This window comes from Dermacentor albipictus, chromosome 1 (genome assembly GCF_038994185.2).
Source record: "Dermacentor albipictus isolate Rhodes 1998 colony chromosome 1, USDA_Dalb.pri_finalv2, whole genome shotgun sequence".
Taxonomy (NCBI): Eukaryota; Metazoa; Arthropoda; class Arachnida; order Ixodida; family Ixodidae; genus Dermacentor; species Dermacentor albipictus.
Genome location: NC_091821.1, coordinates 287029035 through 287054988, shown reverse-complemented (window position 1 = coordinate 287054988; position 25954 = coordinate 287029035). Strand labels below are relative to the sequence as shown.

General features: G+C 45.1%; 1 protein-coding gene across 6 annotated transcripts in view; it reads right to left on the bottom strand.

Moving 5' to 3' along the window:
• The window catches only part of LOC139054438 (WW domain-containing adapter protein with coiled-coil-like), a 436373-nt gene extending 412016 nt beyond the window's left edge, over nt 1-24357 (bottom strand). For 2 of the 6 annotated variants that reach the window (XM_070531400.1, XM_070531402.1), the window contains exons 1-3: nt 24254-24353; nt 23455-23488; nt 22284-22464 (exon numbers count right to left, since the gene is read on the bottom strand). In XM_070531400.1, coding sequence (XP_070387501.1) covers nt 22284-22464; nt 23455-23488; nt 24254-24297 — 259 coding nt within the window. In that variant the 5' untranslated portion in view covers nt 24298-24353. Of the gene's footprint in view, nt 1-22283; nt 22465-23454; nt 23489-23672; nt 23866-24253 lie in introns of those variants that run through there. The other 4 variants (XM_070531403.1, XM_070531406.1, XM_070531404.1 and 1 more) reach the window with 4 other exon arrangements.
• Between the last annotated feature and the right edge of the window lie 1597 nt (nt 24358-25954).

Here is a 25954-nt window from a genome sequence, read left to right as displayed (position 1 = left end):
ACTACTCTCAACCACTGACTAGTAGAAAAAAATTAGTCGTCATTAAACAGTTTCACCTTTACTACTGTGCCAAATGCCTTTACCCTACGAGGGTTTGGAAGTACAGAAAAGGCTACAAAATGGCGACAATACATTCCCTCTCAGATGACAGGTTTGGGTTGCAGGGAACTAAGACAGCATGAAATATTCAGTGATTTTCGGAATGCTCTTCTCACTAGGGGTGGGTGGGGTGAGACGGGATGGAATGTATTCTGTGGACACGAGTCGAGGAATCGCGTTCACATGATCAAAGCTCCTGGTGCCTCAAGTAGCGACACGGGCTAGAAGGGGAGCAATAATGGCCCTAAATATTCACTTAACCGATCTGCATCAACAGGCAGTCTCGTGATCGACACGGTGCGGCTGAAAGGTACGCCTCAGGTGGAACCGCAACATTCTGCTGCTACAGGCAAGGTGCCTTGCTTTCTTGGAACGCCTGGGTAATGGAAGCACTTAGCATAGCTGCTAAACAGAGCTGGAAACTCAAACCAGCTGAGGGCAACGCAGGAGGAGACTTTGATAGATGCAAACTTCCAAGCCGGCCTCCGTTGATTACAAGCATCACGAATAGCTTGTCTGCCCATACTGAAGCCAAGGTCCCACTCCATATTCTCTACTTTTCTTACTTGCCCAAATGCGCTTGTGTACATCCTCTTTTCCAAAAGCAATGCTTTCCTTGGCCCCTTAGTTCATATAGCAACGGTGACATGACATAATTGAAAATGACTTGGTGGAGGCAGAAGGGGGGATGATCACCCTCATCAACAAGCACCACCTTGGTATCACGAATGTAGCAACTACAACTGACCCACGGGATTGAACGCCTCTTCAATTTGGCTGCACTTTCTGCACTAGTTGGCGCAACAGCAATCAGTGAGATGTTTTTTGTAGACCATAACACTTATGACTAGATTATAAGACAAGGAAACGGCTCTATATACCAACCAGCAGACAAGTAAAATTATTTAGGCATCACAATATGCATGCGATATGCTTCTACAAGACATCTCTCCTCCTGCTTCTCGCCATTGCCCATGTTCTCACGCAGGGTTTGTTCAGAACATTCGACTCAAAATTCAAGAACACTTCAAGGACTTCGAGGATGCCGAAGACCAAAGTGCAGAGGAAAAAAAAACATCATTCGTATACATACGCTGGAAAAAAAATCAAACCTCGATCTTAGCTGCAATTTCTTGCTGCTAAACAGCTGCCAAATTGAAAACACTCAAGTGGCTTTTCAACGTTGAGTTCCCCACTGTAATGATGTCAATCACCTTCTAGAATAATCAACACAGCATTCTAGCATGTCAAGCTACAACCAAAGATTCTCACCCCGGTAAAGCCTAATGGTCGAAACTTACTTACCAGCAGGCATTTCTAGAACCTACAGGCTCAAAAATGGAGTCACAGTGGCTGTGGTGTGAGCCAACTCGCAAAAGAACTATGGTGGTACAGCTTGGCCGTTTGATCTGGTATCAACCAGCCCCATGACGACACCGGTACTTTAAACAAGCCTGCTGTTGGTGGCTCTGTACAGGCCACACTGCATTGCTTAGCGACAGTTTGTAAAGGAAATATTTAGAATAGTTTCCCAATAGACAGTGTCCATGGTAGAGCTTCCATGCGGAGATTTTCACAACACAGAATGTTGAAAGGTTGCCCTCAACCCCAGTTTTCAAGGAATTCGAGGACCACATTTATTTTGAAGGATTTCTAAGGGTCGCTGAATCTCTCTTTCCAAATTCAAGGGTTTTCAGGGAAGTTTACGAACCCTGCTCGGGTCTCATTCTCTTCAAGAAGCAGTGCCAGTGCACTGCTTTGATCAAAAGTTACCAACTCTTTGACAGCATTGCAGATGATATTTCATGGTTCTTTTCAAGAAGCCACAACTAACCTTAGACCAGCAAGACATGGCCGCATCCAAGCAGACAATGGCTTCCACAGAGCTCGACCTACCTGGCCCCACCCACCATTTTGAAGGGACATTAAAGGCCAACAGCAAGTCAAGCCAAGGCGATAGATTAGTGTTCAGGAATATCTAGTTTCAATATTATCGTGAACAGAGCGTTAGTAATAAAAAAAATTGAGGTGAATGTAGGACACGAGCGAAACCTACAGGGCGTGCAAGCCCATCAGAGAAGCCAACAAGTAGACTGTATTAGAGGTATAAATGCCATTTTCTTTCAAAAGAATGGAGCAGATGACGAGGCAAGCAAGTGGTGCACTTGACCATCCACAATGGTGTTTGTACAAGTAATTAGCATATATACAGTGCCGCTGATAATGCTGGTAGAAGACTCACACAGGTACCAGCTGCTATGGGATGACAGTTTGTCCTGAGCAAATGTCATGTCTATCCTCCATAGACAAAAAATAGTGACAACCATAATACCAACCCAGTACTCCCCGCATATAGTCCCTCACATATGCAGGGTGTACTGGGTTGACACTGCAGTCATCCCTTTCATACACATAAAGTCACATATTACAAGCAGTTATTTAGGAGTTTAGAAAATATACGAGGACGAATCAGCAAGTCTTTGTTCCTATGTTTTTTTTTAGACAAATTACAGCTGTAAATGGGAAGTCAAAATATCCATTCCCAGCGGTGGACTTTTCTTAGACCGGCCCGCCTTATCTGCCGGTAGTTGAGTGGCACGGCACTGCTCTCAGTTTTTAAAGATGGCGGTTGTGCTTCACACGTCCATGGCATACGAGCAACAAAGTGCAATTCGTTTTCAATGGAGCAAGGGACGAACACCCATCGAAATCCACAAGGAAATAAAATCCACAAGAAAATACAGCCCACGTATAGGGAAAGGTGTCTTGCTTTGACAAGTGTGAGGTGGTGGTGTTGCGAGTTCACAAAAGACTTGCATGACAATGAGCATAATGAGCATTCGAGAAGGCCCCATGTGTCACTGACGACAATGTGGCACAGGGGCATTTGAGACAAATGTGTGAACCAGTGTGAGGACTATGTAGAAAAATAGTGTAAGGTACCTGGAATAGTACATTATGTTTGTAATTACCTATATGTACCTTATTTTGGCTTACAAAAAATAGGGGCAATGACTTTCTGATATGTCCTCGTACAAATATTTAGGTAGTGCTTGACTATATAAACCTATGCATCTGCAACGGAGCTCACACTGAAACTAAGCACTACATTACATTGCTAAGTATGTCGTGCACTGTAAAACAGCAGCTGGCATTGTGAATCGCTGCACAGGTGCATCATAATTTTGCATTCATTTTGGGCACCACAGCCATTGGAAGTCTTGTAAAGTAAATGCAAGACAAGCCTTTGCCTGGAATGAGAATTCACAGGCATGACTGTGCACCGCAGCATGCAAATGCTATATAAGCAATGCAATAAAGAGCCAAATTTTCCACTACAAAGAAGGCGACATAGTAGACAACTTGCTCAAGACAAGAAATGTAAAACTCAAGTTTATTTTTGTGCTTTCCCATAAAGAGGTCTCTTATTTTAAAAACATTAAGTAATTGCTGATCATTTTCTTGCTTTTTTTTTTTTCTTTTAATATCATCTGACACATCATCATAAATCCGGCAATAGCTGTGAAGTGATCTCATTGCACTATCGTGTACCCTGAATGATGACGGGTATTTCAGCACAAAACGAATTATTCTTTAGAGTTCTATTGCACTTTCCCTGATGCATGCAACTAATATTTGACTCAGGTGTACACAACAGCAAAATATAGTGTTGTAATCTAGCGTTGGTAATCCTACCGGCGCCGTGTATGTCCTTTTTCATGTGCACATGAACGTGTCAGATTTAAGTGCCCTGTTCCACTATCATGGCTCACCAACTAGCCCATCAGTATCTATTAAGCAAATATCTATCAGTGTTGTTTATTTACAGCATTCAAAGTTCCATGTTGGGTTTGGCTTTAGTATTCAACTAAGAAGATCAAGTACTACAAACTTAAACATAACACAACTATTCTTCATGAAGCTCCAAATAAAATAAAAAACCCTAGCTGATAGGAAACTGAACATTTCCGAAAGAGCGTGAAAATTGCAGGCGGAGATTCAAGGAAGCCAACTCACACAGCATGTATACAAGTATGCAAGAATGGAGGGAACAAATAGCAGTACACAAAGCACGGGAACAGAACATTTGGGAGGAATTTCTAGCAACACATGAGAAAACAAAGAAACTTGGACATGAAATAAAAGAATCCAAAACAGCAGTATGTGAAAAGAAGGTGGATTTGTCATACAAGGAAAAGCCAGAAAGATCTGGGACTGAGTAGTAAGACAAACCACTGACTGCAAAAAGCTGAAGGAAGGTAAGGGTAGACATTCCCTTCACGTTTTTCATTCACGTGCTGAAGACCTTGTTCCCAAGTGTTTCACTGCACCTTCTATAAGCAGCCAACTGTTGAGTGCTTCAATAAATGGAGGATATTTTAAATAAATACCTCTACAGGCCTCATCAGAGAGACACTGGAAGCTGTAAAATGAGCGTTATAGCGAAATAATTTTTCAGGTTGGTTCATTGTTAGAGGAGATAGGAGAAATTCTGCTTGGAGGTGAGCTTCACTGCCAATAGACCCACCTTATGTCCCCATGCTTCCTTCCATGGGTGATTTACCTCGTGTCCCTCAAGGGGGCTTTCATTTCATGCAGCAGTTTCACACATGCCCAAACCTGGCAAGGGACACATACCAATGGTACTTACAATTGCGCTCCATCAGAACTCCTCAGTGAAAAAAATTAATAAATTATTACGGCGAAGGCCAGCAGTAAAATCTTGAGTTTATTGCAAGCCTTGCGATGTTACGTAGCAGAAGTCACATATAAGGATGTATTTACAATATTTACACGAGAGACAAACAAGATGGCTGTCGAGAACGATTCCACCTCTACACGTCAAATCGTCGTCTTCCGACTGGCGCCACTCTTGGTTGCGCCGTAACAATATTTTTGCATATTTGGAGCCTTCTTATGCAGAGTTGTAGCTGAAAGCTCTTCAGCTGACTCACTCCTTATGTAATGCAATCACTATTTATAAATGAAAAATTAACTAGTTCCCACGTTAAAGCTATCAAAGTAAACAAAAGGTCCGTGTCACCACTAATCTTTCATTTCTGCACCCTTTCTGCTTCAGTAATAAATCGCCACTCTTGTCATTTTGGTGATGAAAACAGTCTCAGTGCTGCAGCAAGTACTCATTGCTAATGGCCAAATCGTGCAGCCAGAGTGTAAAAAAATCACAGAGCACACTGCAAGGTGCCCAAATTTTATGCCTTAGTACACCCATAAGATGAGTGGCGGTGGTAATATGCCTTAATAATTCAGCAAGTCCAACTTTTCAGCATCCAAACTAAGCCTGCAACTGTACAACAGGATGCCATGTTGTGGTGCTCCTCTGCCTATACTGTGGTAATTAAAACTGCTGCAAATGGCAACAATAGCTTTAACTTTGACCAGACATCATTTGCACGTAAGAGGCCTTCAACCCACTAAATGTTTAGAAATATTTTCATGGCTTGATGTGAAAAACTGCTAAATTTACAATGCATACCAGCATCCAAATAGGCATAATGTATGCATGCTTGTGTACTACTCAAGAACTCAGGACAGATACAAGCTTCTATCCATGAAAGGTTTTTGCGCCATTGCACAAACACCACGTCATCAACACCAGAGCATCAACACCAGCTTGCCCAGTCCACCATAATGTATGACTTACGAATGTCCTGCCAACATAAACACCTATACCCTTTACCAGTGTCTTAAGTAAATAAAAACAGCAAGGGTGAATCTGGTATATCATGGTGAAAAAAACCATGCTTAAAATGCATCACTTTATTGTAATACTCTCTATATTCCTGAAAGGTGCACCAGGTAAAAAGGACATCACTATGTCTAAATTGCAGTGGACTCAATTATGTCTCAAACGAAGTTCACAAGCTCATCGTACAAAAAAAAAAGACCAAGTGTGTTTCAATTTATGTTCAGTGCTTGCCTCTGATCATTTAGGACTGTGACAGATCTTCACAATGAGGGTGCTGATATGACTGCCTGATTTTTCTGGATGACATAACCAATTGAGTTTCTCTCGGACGGACAGAAAAAACTTTAATAGGAAAAGGACCTGTGAGGTTGCCAGCCTGGGCTCAGGCCACCCGGGCATTATGTGCGGTGAGGCATAGACTTTCCACTGCTGCCCGGGCCTGCTGGATAGCCTGCAGTTGGTCATGTACTTCCGAGCTAGTCAGAGCACTTAGCCATTGCTCCTCGAGAAGGTCCAGTTCTATATTGTTCTCTACATATATTGATCTGATCTTTGTGCACCTCCGTAAGATGTGTGCCATGTCTGCGTGTTTGTGCTTGCAAAGCTTGCAGCTCGCGTCTGGCTATTGTCTCTCTCTTCTTTTGCTAAGGGCATGCAGGCTTTGCTCTTTAGAAACATGATTGACAACACTGCAATTCAGATACGCAAGCCCCCAGTGAAGTCCTTTAGAGACCTTCTAGTGACTGCAAGCATCATGTAGAGCATCCTTTCTACTGTTTGCAGTAGAAAGGATGTTGAATATCCACCACTTTGGCAGTAGAAAGGATGCTCAATATCTACCACTATGGCCACGAGTTGTGGCGCTGGCTAACACACACACGGTTACATATACACATATACTATACCTGAAAAAGTGGATGGGAAAACAGCACTGGGGTAGCTTAATCGGTGAGAGCACTGCACACGTAATTTTGGAGATGTGGTATCTCAAAGGCCTCATAGTATCTGAATGAATGTATGGTTTTTATTGGTGCAAGGGCCAGATATGGCCAACGAGCGCCAGGTCTGCAGTGATGAGTTTGCAATGTAGATATGAGATCTATGAAGTTGGTGTGGCGTGGCTGTAAAGGGGCCTTAAAAATAGTCGCTCTAGAGTGCGTAAAATCTTTCTGTAATAAGATTATGTCGATGACAAATGACGTGTTCTATGAGCATTAAAATCCATTGTAAAAGAATGAAAAAGAATGAAAAGAATGAAAAGAAAGGAAAACAACGACGCCGAAGAGCGTCCGGCACGAGAACGCGCGGCACATGAATGACAACAAAAAGAAATGCAACCAATTAGAAGAGACCACGGAGCGTCAGGCAGCCAATCCGAGAATGCCAAATTGACCAGACCAGAAGAAAAAGCGTGCTGCGCTGGCAGAACAGGAGGACACGCAAGGAGGACACGCAAGGAGACGCAGGGGAGACGCCAGGAGAGTCCCAGGAAGCGACGGCAGGAGGAGGTCAACCACCGGAGCGGGCGTTGAAGACGGGCCATCGGGTTCCAGACCCGAGCCACCCGGACTTCACCCGACCGGGGCCTCCTGCCAACCTGTTCTTGTGCGTCGCCCGTCTACCCGAGCGTGCCGTCAGCTCCTCAAGACCGGTGAGCTTCTGCGCCCGTGGGCGAGACGAGAACAGTCGGGCTTCGGGCCCGAGTTCTATGCCAGCTGCCCGGCCAGAACGCCACCCCTGTCTGTCGTGCCGCCTGCTGCCCGAGGCCGGCGTTCGAGCTTCTGTGCCCGTGGACTGGGCAAGAGCAGTCACGCTACGGGCCCGAGCTCTACACCCAGCTGCCCGGCCAGAACGCCGCCGCCGTCTACTCCTGCCACCAAGCAGCCCGCTTTACCTCGCCTAGCCAGAGCTGGCGCGCTCCGGTCGCTCGGTCGCTCGGTCGGTCGGCTTACGCCGCGACCTATGGTGAGACCGGCGCCACTCCCTTCGCCAGCTTGTCGCCGCGTCGCAGAGTCGAGAATGTTACGCGTCCCTGCCCTCGTGGCAAGCCCGGACTCGCTCACTCGTTAACCGCATGCAAGCCCTATGTGTGTTCCTTGCCGCAATGTCTGCTTGAGTGTTTATTTTAGGCATGCTTTCTATTTCCTTCTATTTACTTTATGCCTCTTTTTAGTTTGATTAAAAGTCTTTGTGTGTGTGTTCAAACCAACGGCTTTGTCCTCAATTGGGTTCTCGGAGGCTCCGCCTAAGAGAACCAACCGAACCATTGAGTACACGAACCTTTGCCCCTATAAGTGGGTCATCACAATGAGGGACACATGGGCTTGAACAAGTGCCAAGCAAGAGCCAGGGCCCTAGTGTTCTGGCCGGGGCTGAACTCTGATATCAAAAACCTGTTGCAGAGTTGTGCAGTTTGCCACAAATATACGTACAAACAGCAAAGTGAGCCTTTTATGATCAGACCTACACCGGCCCATGCAATGGTACCGCGTGGGCGTTGACATTTTTCAGTACGGAGGCAGCTCGTACCTGTCGGTTTTTGATGCCCATTCGAACTTCCCGGAAATGGAGAAGCTGACTCGTACAACATCCAGTGTTGTAATTGAGAAGTTGAGCGCCATCTTTTCAAGATATGGCATTCCAATGGAAGTTCACACGGACAATGGGCCGCAGTTTTCGTCTTATGAATTTGCTCTCTTTGCATCCAGCTACGACTTCAGCCATGTCACGTCGAGCCCCGAGTTCCCGCGATCGAATGGACTCGCTGAGAAGGGGGTTCAGATTGTGAAAAGAATCCTAAAGAAAACGGAAGAAACAAAACAAGACTTCTGGCTCGGGTTGCTCAACTACAGATCCACTCCGCTCAAAGATGGCCGCTCCCCTGGTGAACTCTTGCAGGGCAGGAGGCTTCGCACTCTACTCCCAGACTTCAGGCAGCAGCCAAGCATACCAGTATTCAAGCGAGCTTAGGCAGACACTCGGGGGAGAACGTTACCACCTCTCAATACCGGCGATGTCATGAGAGTACAGGAAAAGACATGGAATCGCCGAGCTCAAGTTACCGAAGCAGTTGCACCTAGGTCTTATCGAGTAGTTACCGAGGACAACAGAGTGCTACGTCGCAACCGACAGCATCTGCTTCCAACTGGTGAGCTGTTCCAGCAAGAAGCCCTCGAATGTGACGACCGGGAGAGCGAACGAGCGTGTGAAGCCCTGCAACCCACGGCACCTGCTGCAACTGGAGACTCGCCTGTGATCTCCGAGAACATTCCGCAGGCGCCGCCGCCCGTGACTACAACTGGACTGACTGTGAGCTCAACGGCTCCGCAGGCTCTTACATTGCGCCGATCTACCAGAGATAGGAGACCACCGCAGCGCCTGCGGTACGACCGCAATTTCAACCAAGTACTTGGCATCTATTCTCCACAGGAGAGAAGATGTATCGGGAATGAAGCACGTGCCATGCCTGGTGCGGCGATTCATCGTGCTCGCCTAGATTAGATATGCGCCTTGGTTGCCACACCCCTCGCGGCAATAAAAGCACTGTACGTTCAGCAATAAAGAGCATTTGGTCGCTGGCCACCTCGACTGATACACTCAGCACAGCACTTTTTTTACTGCTTGACACGTTCTCGTTCCTGCCTTTTCTGGGCTTCCAAGTAAGCACTATAATGATGCTTTGCAGCTGATATGGCCGTCCTCAAATCTTTTGTGATGACAATAATAAAGATACCACCTGCTTTTTCCACTGCACCGCACACAATTCGTTGCGAGATGTAAGAGAGGCCTTTCATGTTCTCTACTGAGATCTGTCGGTTTATGCTAAAGCCTCTCTCAACAGTTGCCTGACCATGGCTTAGCACAAGCAAAGATTTTACAACTTTGCACAGCTCTGCATAAGAAGCATTGAACTGCAAAAGTTCACTGAAAGAGGTGTCCAGACTGGTGGCTTCCTCGAAAAGTCGCAGTTGATGTTTTTCTTGTAACAGCTCTGTGTACTCTGCAAGTACAGAGTCTCGATGCTGATCTGTCAGCCTCCCTGCCGCAATGAGTGCTTCCAACACTTTCTTGAGGCCTGCCAGGCACTCATTAGGCCTGCAGCACATTTGCGGAGGGTGAACTAAGGAAAGGCCTCTAACCATTCAGAACCTCAAGGGGCTCTTCTCAAGGACCTTCTTCGTCCCTGCGACTAGGAACTGCTTACACTCTTGAACTGAAATATATCTTTTGCACTTGCATTGCACTTCTTCACGATTTGTTCGACTGTGTGACCAACGTCCACTTTTTCCAGTGGTGTACGATTCTTTGTGTCCTCTATATCAATTTGCAGTAGGCCAGTGATTCCCGTGGCTGAAGACAATGTCGAACACTTGATAAATTTTGTCATTAACTTTCTGACTATCATCTCCAAGTCGCTCGCCAGGAGAAATAATATCGGTTTGTCTGTTTGATATTCCATTAGGGATGGCTTCAGTGTGGCAGCAACACTAAGAGCAAAGTTCAGCTTTGCCACTACTAATGTGTCCCGAATCAGTTCAACAATGTTCTGAAAGGACACACTTCGGCAGACTCACGTGTTTCTTCCTTGCGGATTCTACAAACTTCTGCATATCACTCCAGAGTTACAGAGCTCTTTCGATGACAGCCACATACTCAACCCAGCGGTGGGCGACATATTTCAGAGAAAATACTGCTTTCCCAGTGACTGCTGAAAAATCATGCTTCCTTGCTGGAGCATCCTCAAACTGTGCACTCAGACTGGGCAAAATGGTGTCGAGTCCCCACTTGCTCGCTATGCCGCCTGCCTTGTAAGCATTGTGCAGAGTATGGAGGCTACAAGTACCCACGTCAAGACAGTGGACTTGAAAAGTTTTCCTGCAGGTGAGATTGCAGCATCTTGAAGAACTTGAGGTTCACGTTGAGTCTGTCTATTGAGATTTGAAGAATCTTCGCCAGTGGAAACGGTTCTAGTGCACGCAAAAGTTGGTCTTGAATATCCTCAGCCATTGCGTGCCCCATGAAAACAGGTGTGTAGTACTTAGTTATCGCCTTTTTGGACGAGTCCCAAAATCTTATGTGCCCATCCACTTGCTTCTCTTGCAGGCACTCGTTAGCAGACTCATCAAAAAGTATGACATAGTTTTCGCACCGCTCTATATCTCATTGCAGCGATGATAGAAAAAAGGTCCGAGGCCGTAGCAGGTCATGTAAGCACATTTTTTACCACATGAGAAGCCTTTAGCGATATCGCTATCAGGAAACATGCATTTAACAACTCGCCTCTTTCCGACGACTATCTGTAGGAGCAGTGGGATGTGACCAACTTCAGCGTCCATAAAATTTCTGCATCTGTCATTAGCTTGTTTACCTTGCATGCGCTGTTGACGACAGAAGACTGCGACGGAGTATCTACGGGTCATGCGCTCGCACTAACGGAAAAATACTCACGCACCGAACCTGCCGCTGCTCTCTTCATACAGGCGCTGCGATTTGTACTCTTCATGTGGCTTTTCAGTGCAGACTCGCCCATGGCCACCAGGGTGAAGCATTTGCTGCATGGTTTGCAATTTGCTCGATGTGGATTCATTGCATTCGGTGCCACCCAATCCTAGTAGGCGCTGTTACTGAGCCACGCGCTTTGAAATTTACACTCTCCAGGCATTTCTGTGCATTGCGGGATTGCTGCAGTCACACATAGAGAAGTCTGAACACACGGCTGCCAAAAGAGTCAAATGTCAACATATGCACATGCAACGCAAAACCACAAGACGCCGAATTAACGGTCGGTGATGTCAATGGTGACACGGCCGTACATTTTTGAACGGGCGATCACGCCCCCTCAATGTGGCCAGCTATCTAACGGGCTCCACCAAACCTGTGAAACTTTCAAGAAATTTATTAAACGGTCAGTAGAAAACTATGCGCTGTGAAAATAAACATTTTTTCAATTTTATGCACGGGTTTTGCACCAATTTTTCTTTGCGTATATGGCGATTTCCATCTCGCACAAGCTTTTTGAAGGACTTTCAAGGGTTAAAAAAAATTAAGCACTTTCAAGGGCCTTGAAAACGCAATTTTCAAATTCAAAGGTTAAAAGGACCTGTGCGGACCCTGGCTAGAAGTAATGAAATCCAAACGCTAGAAGTAATGAAATCCAAAGGTGATCGTAGCCTGTTGCCTTAGCGAGGTAAAAGTCCTCAAGCGCCCGCATTGCAGTCTCTCAAGTGCACACAAAGATGGCGGCGAGCGCTCCCCGCCTCTTTTTGTCGTCTGCTAGCTAGAGAACTTTCAAAGAGCAGCCAGACCGAAATCGTCCAGGCTGGTTCTGGCAGCCCGTGGGTAGCCAGAACAGTCCAGCCTGAGAGAAATGAACACGTGGCAGAAGTGCGCCACGTGGTGAGCGGAGCCACCTAAGAAAATATAAAGAAAATTTGTGGGGCCATAACATTCATAGGGGGATGGATTACCAGCGAAGCTGTTTAGGCTGCATACATGGGCCACATACATTATGAAATGGTTTGGTGCGTACACACTAACGTGTGTACGCACCAAACTCACGCCAGCAGTGAAAGTCATCAGAACGCCACCTTGACTACGTCAGAGCCGATTAGGCAAACCTTAAGAGCACTATCTTATTACACGTCATGGAACCAGGCAGAATCTGGTATCATAACCTGCATGAAGGTAACTTAGTGCGACTTGGCCTTGACACTTTTGCAGTTAAACAGACTCCGCATGATCTATATATATATTCTTTCTACCCCTACACGCATGGGATGTGCATGCGTGTCTATAGTGAGACAGCATTACGGTGCCAGTGCAAACGTGCCTCTAGTGTCCTAATCATTATCAAAATAAACATATCTTTATACAGTTCTTAGAGCAAGAAAAATTCTAAAGCTACATTTCGAAGAAAAGAAGCTAAAGATTCAAAAGCGCAAATTCCAATTTGGACACCAAATAATGAACAGGGGAAATGCACTGAGACATCAGCCCTCCAGAGCCTACGACGAAGTACTTCTCATGCATAAATTTAAGGCCCACAAGGAAAGTCGCAAACGTGGTTCAGGTGGAAGCCAACTATGTTTTACACATAGATGGCTTCCAAGTGCCAAAGTAGTGTAATAAATTAAAAGCAGTAAAATGACCCAACCACAATAATATAATCGCATAAGAGCGTGATAAATTAGTGCAATAGCATTAACATTCTCACAGTATCACACGCTATCTTAAGTAATTTCTTTCTTTTTTTGAGAAAGCTTTTTTCAGAAAAAGAATTAAATTTCTTTTTAGAAAACAAAAGGAGGAGTGCCTTTATCATTCGGCAAGTACTTGAATGTCGCGGCAGATTCTCAATTTCTCGATTACTCATGCTCTCTTCACGATAATATCGAAGCCTTGAAGATTCTCGAGCAAGTTAGCTTGACTTAATATTTGCCTTTAGTGTCCCTTTAAGCCAGTTTTCTCTCTCCTTTCGTCTCGCTAACATGCTGGAGGCTACACAGCGAAAAAGCAAAACGGGCCCCCCGGCCGAAAATCTAGTGTCACTGAAAGGGCTCGTCGTGGCACGGTGTGGTAGCAGCAATAGGCTGCGCTACGCAGCACGCCGCTGCCATCTCTGAGGCCACATGCAGCAGATGCAACTACGCACAGTGCAAAGATGAACTTATTTTCCTGTGTTTTTGATATCACAGACATGCATATTTTTCATTTATTTAGCTAAATATTAGCAATTACGTATTACTGGGGATGCTCACACGATCACAAAATCGGCCAATAGTGTTGGTGGGTCAGGTGCTTTCGTTGAGGCAGCATGACAACCTTGCGGAAGCAAGAGCAAGCAATTTTTCGCTGTCTTCGACAATAGGTTGCAGATTCCCTGCTGCATGCAGTGCATTCATATTTGGCTCACATGTTGCCTCTACGACAGATTGGCAACATTTTTTTTTACAGTGTTTAAAAAGTGTTTCTGGGCCTCTTTACCCTCAAGGACAGCCATCTGATATAACATTTGACAGCGAACTCTAAGGTCTTGTACTTCAGTTTCCTTGTTTGCTTCAATGCATGCAACAATGCAGCACTTGCAGTCTTTGCCCAAGCAGACATCTAACGGCCGCAAAACCTGGGGTCAATGGAGTTGATGTCACTAAATTATATTGCATTGATTTGGATGAAGTTCTGTAACAGGGTACTAAGAAGACGGTCCACCTTTGTTCGGAGCTCTGCTATTGAATTCATACGGTGCTGAAAAAGTGTATTCAGTTGTTGAATTAAGTTCAGAACATAGCTCACGAAGTTTAAATAGGCCTTAGTGATGCAGTTCATGACACTCAGGATCTTATCAACCCCAAAAGTGCGATGCTTAATGGCCGCTTCTCGGAAGAGAAGTCACAGCATATCCCATTCTCCTAGTAGAGGCTCAATGCATTTGTGAAGGATGACGCATAGCGTTTCACAAGGACGCAGAATTTTTCTTCTCTCCATTTGGAGATATTCTCGAAAAGCAGCCAGCTGAGCTTGTCACTTGCTATGGATTAAAGTAACTTGCAATACTGCGGAAGAAAACTTCACCGTACCTTGGTAACAATTCGTCGCACCTTTGCGCACAGCAATGTGAGCCAAGTTACACGTGCAGTGTATGGCGAATATTCGATCTACCTTTTCCTGCAATTCCTGCATCAAAGAATTGTGATGGCCAACCATGACACTATCACTGTCACCGTGCCGACCAACTGTGTTTTCAAGAGTGATGTTCCTCTGTGTGAAGCAGTTTTCAACAGCTGATGCGAGTGCTTCAGCAGAACAACTACTGTTGTATAAGAAAACCACTTCAAAGAGCTGAGTCTTTAACTCTTTTTTTTTTTCTTTTTTTGCCTCTCTATATTAAAAGTGCCCTGAACCTCTCTGACTTGAAGCCTCAAAAAAGACTTCAAGCAAGTACGGTGCCTGCCAGGAATATATTACCAAAAGAATACGATTTTAATCAGAACAGCGCGTATTTTGACAGGGACTAGGAGGGAGACACGACACGGACAAGCGCTGTATGACAGAGCGCTTGTCCGTGTCGTCTCCCTCCTAGTCCCTGTCAAAATATGCGCTGTTCTGTTAAAAATGGCTTACCAACTCGCCCAAACATCTGTTTTAACGAGTTAGTACAAGCATTGGCACTATAAGCCCAATATCTACCCTTCTCATTTCCCGTCAACCTCATCTGTTAAGAAGAAGCAAGGTGGTGCCGAGGGCAATACCACACATACGGCATTACGTCACCTGGCTTTCGTGTTGCGTTTCTTGTCTCAGCGGAAATTGACGGGCACTTTTGGCAACCCTAACGTCCAGTCGCTGTTACTAATGACATCTTTGGGTGACCGTTTCGGAATGTTCTAGAACGCTCTCACAAGCGGCGTTTTCTTCGCCTGGTTGAATGAGGGTGAGCACCTTGCATTCGGCTGGTCCTTTTCGATCGCTCTCCTCCACCTTCGAGCGCTCCGAGTGCTGTTGTCGGAGCAGTTGTAGAGATTGACAGCATTTACAACATAGTGTCGCCGCTGTTGGGGACAGTCCACTGTAACCTAGGCAACCTACACCATGCATGCAAGCGTCAAACACTCGTCCCACCAGCGCGTCCACGCTGCAGGAAGCTTTGGACAGACGAAACATCGGACATTGGCAGTAGTCACGTGGTTTCGCACCTGCCATCTCCTCCTCTGAGAACAAGCCACACATTCGGCTTGCACGCTTGTCCTCTAGCTCCGAGTTTGGGGAATGCCGGATATGCCCGACTCTGCTTTGGGGGATAGAGGCGACCAGTCGAATATACCATAAAGTAACGTTGGTCTCATCCCTGTGCTATGCTTCCCATGTACTCTACAGCTGCAAGCAGCTGTGTTTTCTCGTACAGAGTGGCATAAGTAGCACATTTCCTTCACCCTTATATCTATGCCAACCATACAATTTCCGAGGCTCGAACATTACATCACTATGTTTGCATGTGCAGTATATCAACATGTGCACATGGGTTCAGCAATGGATCCCGTGCTCTGGACTTGCTTTGAAAGGATTCCTAACATAAGCTTTAACCAGGATAGCGACACACCTCGAAGGTGTGCAATTTGGGACGCAGACCTGTTCCAGTCAGATGTGGGCACTATCGCCTGGAGCCCCCATGCAGGCCAATCAGACGTGTCTTTCAGAGCGTCTCGACAGCGAGACCGCTCGTGGCCACACCCCACGGTGGTGTCCACGATATCAGCACTACACAGCAGGCACAGCTAAATGCAACTGTAGTGTATAGCCAATATGGTGCAACATTTGCCATGTGCACACTCGCACTCGTGTGCCCCAGTGTGGCCGTGCTATGTGGTGCAGACTAGCCTTGTCATGCATCAACTTGATGACACATTGTAGCCACATCAAAACTATGCATTTTCAAGTGCTATGAATAGCTTAATACAAAGCAATGTCTGCCAAGGCGTCTAGCCAAGAGCAGCCAGAAGACAGTGCACGGTAGAGCAAGCTAATTTGTGGTCTGAACTTAAGCTTCGCATGGTTCAAGGCTAGTTGAGTGTTCGAAACTAGCCTAAATTAGCGAGACCCGATGGCTAGAACACCGATAAGCCGTGTGGCCAAAGTTTCATTCCTACATGGGCGAGTGTGGCCAAGCATGCAGTATTTCATCTCTAGATTTGAAACGCAGATTTTTGCTTACACCTCAGCCTGTTTTGTCCACTACATCAACAATAATACACTGTAATAGTAAGATGAAGCACACTGATCCAAACATCCTTCTTCACAGATGTTACCTATGGCCAGTACCAGCCATCTATGGGAATCTTGCATATGATAAAATATGCTAGTTGCCAACGGCTTTGAAATGGGTGAGGTGAAGGCCTCTCTTTGAGAAGACGGTGTTTGAGAAAAACGTCATTTCCCGGTCCGCTTGTGAACTCTAAGGACTGCAGTCCGAGATCAAAAGGTGAAATAAAACGTTAACTGAATGGTGACAACAATTTATTTGCGCCTGCTCACGCACCTCCCTCAGTCCCAAATAAAATGGTGTCGCCCTATTGGTATTGCGTGCTGCCATCTTTGCCTCAGTTGTGTCTCCAAACACTAGGGCACTCATGTGACGCTGCAAATGTTGATCTCGGGGACTATGGGGGCACAGGAAGTCTCATCAGCCTGGTCCTCTGCTATAGGTCCTCTGCTATAAGAAGCAGTACAGGGTAGGATTCCTAATCCATAAGGACATAGCAGGCAACATTGACAAATTCTACAGCATTAATGAGAGGGTAGCACCAGTCGTAATCAAGATTAATAAGAGGTATAGATTAAAGGTAGTACAAGCCCACACTCCTACATCCAGTCACGATGATGAGAAAATAGATCAGCTTTATGAAGATAATGAATTAGCGATGAAAAAAGTGCAAACTCAGTATACTGTAGTAATGGGTGACTTCATTGCAAAAGTGGTGAAAAAGCAGGCTGGTGAACAAGCAATCGGCAGCTATGGTGTTGATTCTAGGAATGCTAGAGGAGACATGCTGGTAGTATTTGAGGAAAGGAATAAGCTGCAAATAATGAACACCTTCTTCAGGAAGCATAGGAACAAAAAGTGGACCTGGAAAAGCCTAACGGTGAAACAAGAGATGAAATTGATTTCATACTTTCTGCCGATGCAAGCATAGTGCACGACGTAGAAGTGTTAGGTAGGGTAAAGTGCAGTGATCATAGGTTAGTGAGATCTAGGTTTCATCTCAATTTTAAGAAATAAAGTAAAATTTATCAGAAAGAAAAAGGCCTACCTAGACGCTGTAAGGGTAAAAACAGACCAATTCAGGCTAGTACTTGCAAACACGCAACCTTGGAGCAGAGAGATGATGATGTAAAGGTAATGAATGAAACCGTAGCTAAGCTGGCTTCAGAAGCAGCAATTGAAGTGGGAGTAAGGCACCAAGGCAACCAGTCGGTAAGCTCTCCCAAGTAACAAAGGACCTAATAAACAACAAAGAATGAAAGTGTCCAACGCAAGATATCAGATAGAATTCGCGGAACTGTCAAAACTGATCGACAAGGATAAATATGGGATATTCAAAATTATAACATCAGAAAGACTGAGGAAGCAGTAAAAAATGGACACAGCATAAAATCAGTGAGAAAAAAATTTGGCATAGGACAAACCAAGATGTATGCACTGAAGGATAAGCAGGGTAATATCATCAGCAATCTTGAAGATATAGTAAAAGAAGCGGAAGATTCCTATACTGACCTGTACGGTACCCAGAGGAGTCAGGATAACTCCATTCGAAATTTTAATGAACAGGATACAGAAACTCCCCCTATAACTAGCGATGAGGTCAGAAGGGCCTTGCAAGACATGAAATGGGGAAGAGCAGCAGGAGAAGATGGAATAACAGTCGATTTAATCAAAGATGGAGGTGACATAATGCTTGAAAAACTGGCGGCCCTTCATAAGAACTGTCTATCGACTTAAAAGGGTCCCAGAAACCTGGAAGAATGCCAACATTACACTAATTCACAAAAATGGAGACGTTAAAGAATTGAAAAATTATTGGGCCCATTAGCTTAGTTCCAGTATTATATAAAATATTCACCAAGATAATCTCCAACAGAATAAGGGCAACACTGGACTTCAGTCAACCAAGGGAACAGGCTAGTTTCAGGAAGGGATACTCTACAATGGATCAAATCCATGTCATTATTCAGGTTATCAAGAAATTCGCAGAGTACAATCAGCCTCTCTATATGGCTTTTATAGTTTACGAAAAGGCATTTGATTCAGTAGAGATACCAGCAGTCATAGAGGCATTACATAATCAAGGAGTACAGGAATATGCAAATATCTTGGAAAATATCTACAAAGAGTCCAAAGCTACCTTAATTCTTCACAACAAAAGTAGGAAGATACCTTTTAAAAAGGGGGTCATACAAAGAGACACAATGTCTCCAATGCTATTCACTGCGTGCTTGGGAGAAGTATTCAAGCTATTAAACTAGGAAGGCTTAGGAGTGAGGATCGACGGCGAATATCTCAGCCGCCTTCGATTTGCAGATGATATTGTCTTGTTCAGCAGCACTGGGGACAAGCTACAACAAATGATTGAGGACCATAACAGAGAGTGTAAGAGCGGGGTTGAAGATTATTATGCAGAAGACAAAAATAATGCTCAATAGCCTGGCAAGGGAACAAGAGTTCAGGATCGCCACTCAGCCTCTAGAGAAGGAGGACGTTTACCTAGGTCAATTACTCACAGCGGACCCTGATCATGAGAAATAATTTTACAGAAGAATAAAAATGGGTTGGAGTGCTTACGGCAGGCATTGCCAGATCCTGACTGGGAGCTTACCACTATCATTAAAAGGTGTACAATCCCTGCATTCTACCGGTGCTAACATATGGGGCAGAAACTGGGAGACTGACAAGCAAGCTAGATAACAAATCAAGGACCACAAAAAGAGCGATGTAACAAAAAATGTTGGGCGTAATGTTAAGAGACAGGAAGAGAGTGGTAAGGATCACAGAGCAAACAGGGATAGGCGATATTCTAGCTGACAGTAAGAGAAAAAAATGGAGCTGGGCAGGTGCCATGTAATGCGCAGGTTAGATAACCGGGAGACCATTAGCGCCAAGAGAAGGGAAGCATAGTTGAGGAAGACTAGGTAGGGTGATGAAATTAAGAAATTCACACGCACCAGTTGGAATCAGTTGGCAATATGATACCACAAAGAGTAAAACAAAATCTGTTTATTAGCATGGAATACGCACATGAACTTATGCAGATCCCATGCATTGTGGGAATCAGTGTATGCAAAGCTATCATGAGCCAATAATGCAAAAATGGCACAAGAGATGCGCTGCAGACTGCGGTATGTGTCCCTCAGTCACCATAGTGGACCTTGCAGAGAAAGTGGAACATTTATTCAGCCTTAAAAAGCTTCAAATCACAAGACATGCCATGCTTGACTTTGTACAAGTGTGCCACAATGCCACAGTACAATGAGCGACATGCAGTGAATTTCGGAGATGAATTTGTCTTGTAACTTGTGCCTTTCAGCTAAAAGATGCATGTGCTTACTTTTTATCTACAGCTCCCAAGTGCAAGAGGCTACACCACTTGCAGTGACACAGAATGTGCAATTTTTTTAGATGCATGCAGCTCTCTGCAAAGCTGAGATTTGCATTTGCTTCCCCGACTAGATATCTTTTTGGGAATCATACCTTATTTGCTGTCCTTGCATTAACAATCCCTGATTACTACCGAGTATTCCATAAAGTGGGTCAATTACAATACATTCCTTCCTCATAAATTTGTCCCAGAATAAAACCAGACAAAGATTTGGCATATTCCCACTGCTTCAGTATACATACTGTGGCAGAAAATCGTTAAATTACAACATGCCAACTCTAATGAAGGCACTATGCAACGAGAAGTTGTGAGTAGCTTGTAATTCACAGTAGCTGTGAGCTTGTAAAGGTGTTGGCATGCTATGTTAAGTGTGAAATGTAGCTAATTTTTTACAAACAATAACACTATTTAACAGCAAGGACGCCCCTGTGGAATCACAGGATTTGAGCAGGATGCACTCGCTTATTCTACAAGCTTGCCTCCAATGACACAAGCGGCAATCATGCATAAATGGAAGCCTAAACAAGAGGTAGCAACCAAGTGCCTACGCAAGCCGTTTTGCTAAAGCTGGATGGGCCTCACACTATTTGCTAGCAGCAGGCCTCCCGACTCATATAAAACTTTGTAAAGGCATCATCCAAAATGGAGACTCTTGAGCTATTTAATAGAGTGCTAATGTACAGTGCAGCACAACCTCTGTGCTGTCGTACCAGTGCACCCATTCTCCGATCATACCTACATGAGTAAGGATGCCCTACATGGACATCGTGTCATTTATTATACAACCGTAGAATGTAAACAATCCACCAACGGCTTTCAAATGCTATGGTGGCTTTGCCAAAAAAAAAGAAAGAAAGTGGCATTGATGACAACTCATTGGCAGCAGCAACACCCCTTCCTTACTTACTGCTACAATGTTTTGCCAAGTTTCACATTGCCCATGATCTAAGTAACCTCTGCATAATATACTCAACTTTTTCCCTTTGTGCTCTACCCATTTAACTTACGTTTCAGAAAATGCTGAAACATCAGCCACTTACAGACATTACGGGCTTTCAAGACAAGTGAAGAATCTCATCCCATTCATTCTACCAGTTTCTTGTAGCCCCAATGGCTTTTCTTACCTGTGTAAGTACCCAAGTCAGATGGGCACATTTAGTGACAATTTGAGCGAGTGTACTTCAGTGCAGCAAGCGTCACTTTGGCGGCTAGTTGTTAGATGGCAAAGACAAGTGTCATTTGGAATTGATGGCAGTGTCAATTCATAAATCAGGCAGAACATTATGTGTTAGTTGATTTAGGCAATATTTGCAAAATAACATTAACATGATCAATCATCACTGGATCCAACAGACAAGTGAGGTGCTGCGCATATGGCAGCGCTCAGAGTGGTCAAGCGCCTAAAAAAAGACTGCTTTCATTGGCAGAGGAAGTATGAGTTTTCAGAAGCTATCACAAAACCTGGTCTCAGAGTTAGTGCCAGCCCTGCACTGAGTTTTTCCATCTTGAAGCACCCCTTCGCATATGCATTCACTGTTAAGTAGATTCTACAATGAGTGCCACTGAACCTTTCAGTGGGAGACAGCCTACGAATGACACTAACAGCAAAGTGCACTTGCTGAAAGTGACACCAAATTTTCCCGCCTGACTGGGGTGTGCCATCAGACTTGTAGGCTTTAAAGGCACTTGTGAAACAAGGTTTTCTGTGAAAACTTTCATATACACCTTGGTTTAACTGAGTGCTTCATTAGAGATCTGACATTTTGAAAAATTCATAATCAATAATAAATACCAAAACCAAGGTAAAAGCACTGGACCAATTATTTTATGCAATATAAAAGAAATGCTATTACGCAGAATGGATGCAAGAAAGGCACATGTTTACATTGGCCATGGAACAAGCACATGCTATCCAAACCCCTTGAAGTGAGCCAGACGCTGAGACTGGATAACTTACTGGTTGTTCCATGGCACATACAACACTCACAAACTCGGTCATAACACATAGAGGCACCCTTGAAATGATAGCAAGTCTGCCCCTTCCAGTGTGCCCTCACTTATGTTCACTCAATGACTGGCTAAAATGTACTGGCACAGCTGCAAGCTCTAGAGATCTAACTGCCCTGTGGCACCCAATGGACACTCAGCAATATTTCATGTGCAGTGTCTGTTATCGAGTTGTCATTCACGATAGTCCTTACAACACTAACTATAATTAATCTTCTAGATGTTGAAGGAAACTCCAGAGAAAACAGATGCTGCACAATCTCACTATGTCCCTCTCCCACTGTAAATCAAAGTGCAAGAGCACACAACAATGTACACACCTCTTTCATGGTCTTTGTCTCGATCTTTGAGTCTCTGGTTGTACGATGATTTGTGGTAGCGTGGGCTGTGTCGGCTGTCTGGGCTACCCATCCGGCTATGGCTACCATTTGAAGGCGACTCACGGACTTTGTCGTTGTATCGACTTCCAAGGTTAGACTTTGAGCTGTACTTGCTCGAGTTCTGCACAGACACAAGACAACTATAGCACAGTACTATTGCATGGGTAGCTCAACAGTCAGGTCACCCCCCAACAGACTTTTTGACCACAAAAGTCCCATCTATTTGAAAATGTTAATAGACAAAGGTTCCCACACTTTGATTATCTTAGGCAACGAGCGGCCGTTTCTGCAATGAAAAACAATTTCGACAACAGCCCTTTAGGAATTAATTGGACAAGAAACTTTGGCCGCCAATCGCCGCGCTGCAGGCTTGAGGAAGCTCCGTGCAGATACGACTGGCCTCATCTCTAGACACAGAGAGCAGACGGTTCCCTGTGTACTACGCATTCACCGTCAGGTAGCCACTGCACTAGAACCAAGCAACGCAGCCGCTTTGGACGCACGAACTGTCAAAGACGCTGTACCAACACAACCAACACGGTTTATAAAATTCACCACAATGCAAAAAAGAAAAAAACACTTCACTATACTTAGGCCTAGCAATAAACTCCGCAAAGTTGTGACGCGATTCAGATATTTACATGGCAACTTCACCTAGAAGCTAAACAAGAGCGGTACAAGGCGTGGCGCTTATTTTTCGTGGCTAAGTACTTTTCGATTACCGAAAATTGATACAAATACAAAAAACTTATCGGGCTTCCATACTCCTGCAGCTGAAGGAAGGCTCTGCGCGCTTGACATACAGAAATGCTCAGCGCCGGGTGAGAAAAAAACGCACAGAGTCGAATGTTAATAGTTCCAGTAGATCACAAAAACAGACTGTTACGCTCAGGAAATGTGGTAACGTAGGCACCTCGCCATCTACAGTTAACATATAAAGAAAACAGTCTCTGCGGAGGCTGGCACGAATACGGCCTAACTATAGCTTACTTGCGGTTGGAACATTTATGTGCAAGGAAAAATCAAGTGAGATGATGAGGAAAGCGCACAAATATCTCAAAGAAATAATTTAACATTACGAAGGAAAAGCTGCAGTCAAGCAGATACTAACCTCGTACGGATGGGCCTGAGTTCTGTCAAAATACCTGAAAAAGCGTAAGTCAGCGACGTTACAACAGAAGTCGCTGTGATGTTCCACAGTCGGTGCGACACAAAATTTCAAACATCATCGCACAAGTCGCGCAATACGAGCAAATATTTTGACAACAAATGAACATGGCGCCGCACAGAACACATCACATCATGGAGGCAAAGTGAATCCGCTCCTACCCATCGCTGAGCCTTGGAAGTTTCCTTGCATGCATTACCATTAATACTAGGCCAATGTAGAACTGTATGGTCAGCAAATTGACGTATTTTAAAGCCTACATAGAAGTTTATCTGGACCATAAGAGCACTAGCACGTCAGGCACATAATTGGACGCCATGACACATCCGGGGCCGATGCTTTTGATTACGCGGAAGAACGTCATCGCAAAGAAACCACAATATCGTCATTGGGATTGCATTTTTATTACTCTTATAACAATTTTTATCGTAACTACAAATAATCAAAATTGTCAATAGGTAAAATAACAGCTTTTTGTTGAGAACAGCGCCTTGCTTTGGCGTTACAGGCGCCCTGCCGCGGGTTGCGAGCGCGGTGGAACAACAGACAGCTGTCCCAACTATATGTAGTCTCAACGACGTTCTCTGCCTGCAGTATGGGCCGGCGCTAAGTGGGCTTACTCTCCAGCCAAGCTCCCACTGGCGGGCGCGCCGGATTGATTGATTGATTGAAACTTTTGTTAGAAGGGATGGCCCGTGGCCTAAGATAGGGGTGGGGGTCAGTTGAAAGGAAGGATGCCTGCCTCCTTCGCAATGTAGAGCAAAGCGTTGATTCTTCTGGTGGCATCTGCTTGAGGTGCGACCCAGTCTTCGTATGATGCCACTTTTAGAAGTCGGGTGTGCTTGTCCCTGAGAGTGGCTGTGGCAGGACAGGACCAGAGCATATGTTTGAAATCGACGTTGATCGCAGGGCAGTTGGGGCATACCACTTGTGTTCTTTTCAACATGCTCAGGATAGCTCTTGCTTTGTGGATGAGAACCTGGGCTGTTCTAGGAACGTGAGTGGTAATGGGAGGAAGGATGCTAGGAATGGACTCCCGCGGAGCGCCGGGAATGTCAACGTTTTTTGCTTCACCGAAAGGCCGCGGCGCAGCGCTGATGTCAACTTCACTGTAGCGGGCCGTGTCGACCGTGTTGGAGCCTGTGCGTGCGTGCTTGTGTTTATTATCGCGTTTTCTTGAAACGTAGTGCTGCTGGTGTTTTGTCTACGACTCTTTGTTCTCCAGTAACATGCGGAAAAGGTGTGTGCAGCGAATGTGATTAAGACTTCGCGTAAAATTTGTGTAGCATGTCTAAACGCCGACAAAACCACTGCTACGCACCTGGGTGTAGTACGGGTTACGTTCACGTGAAGGCTGCTCCAAAGATATCATTATTTGGAGTCCCGAAGAACGAAGAGTTGCGAAAAAAATGGGAGAAGAATCTGCACCGCGCGGACAGAACCCTGGAAAACACGAGCGCGGTTTGTGAATTGCATTTTGAGCCGCAATGTGCTTCCGGACTATGTGCACACTATCGAAGGAAAAGAAGTACGAATTCCACGTGGGAAGCCGATTCTTTGTGCCGACGCAGTCCCAACTATTTTACCTAACTTGCCGACGTACTTGTCAAAAAAGACAGCACGGGAGAGACCACCTAGAAAAAGAAGACCACTGTGAAGTTCCGGTGTCGTGCGCTGGCAGTGAAGGCGCTGCCGAACGTGAAGCAGGCACCAATCATCGAGACAGCTTAGAACTTTACTCCGAAAGCTCTCTACATGCCCAGAAAGCTTCAGGAAGCAGTGAAGTCAGTCTGAAGTTTTTGTGCAGCCTGAAAACGCCATCGGAATATTGGAGCATGCACAAATTCCCCAATCACGATGGTGTCATATACTGCACATCGTTTTTGACCTCAAAAGGAGAAGTCAGAAAAGGCCGTCATGTTTTTTTCACTCGTCATCCGGCCCCAACTGCAAGATATTTGCCACAGGTGTTTTGCTGAGAGAGTGTCAAGTGACGATTGAAAATGATGCCATCATAGAGTTTCATATTAGTATACCTAGAGGCAAATCTGGCGCTGCGATCGTTCAACCATCATGGGAATGATGGGAAGTACAGGCTTCGGATTGGCATTCTGTTGACTGGCGAACTAGTGCACAAGTATTTTTTTAAAAGTTTTGGTTTCGCTCCAAGTGCAATTGCTATAACCTGCAGTTCGACAGTGCAACGCAAAGCTCTCTGCGTTTGTTATGTTGCTCGGAGTGGCGATAGCACGCTGGGTCAGCGACTGGGACAATGCTTGGGTCGCGGTGTGGCGTCGAAGCCGTGACGAGAAAGCGGCGGCATCGTAAACGTTGAAAGAACATGTTTTGAGCGTTTAGACCTTTGTTTGTTAAGTGTGTTAGGTTGGCACTGTAGCGTTACGTGCTTTATGAAACTTCAGAATAGAACAAAGAAGGCACTACT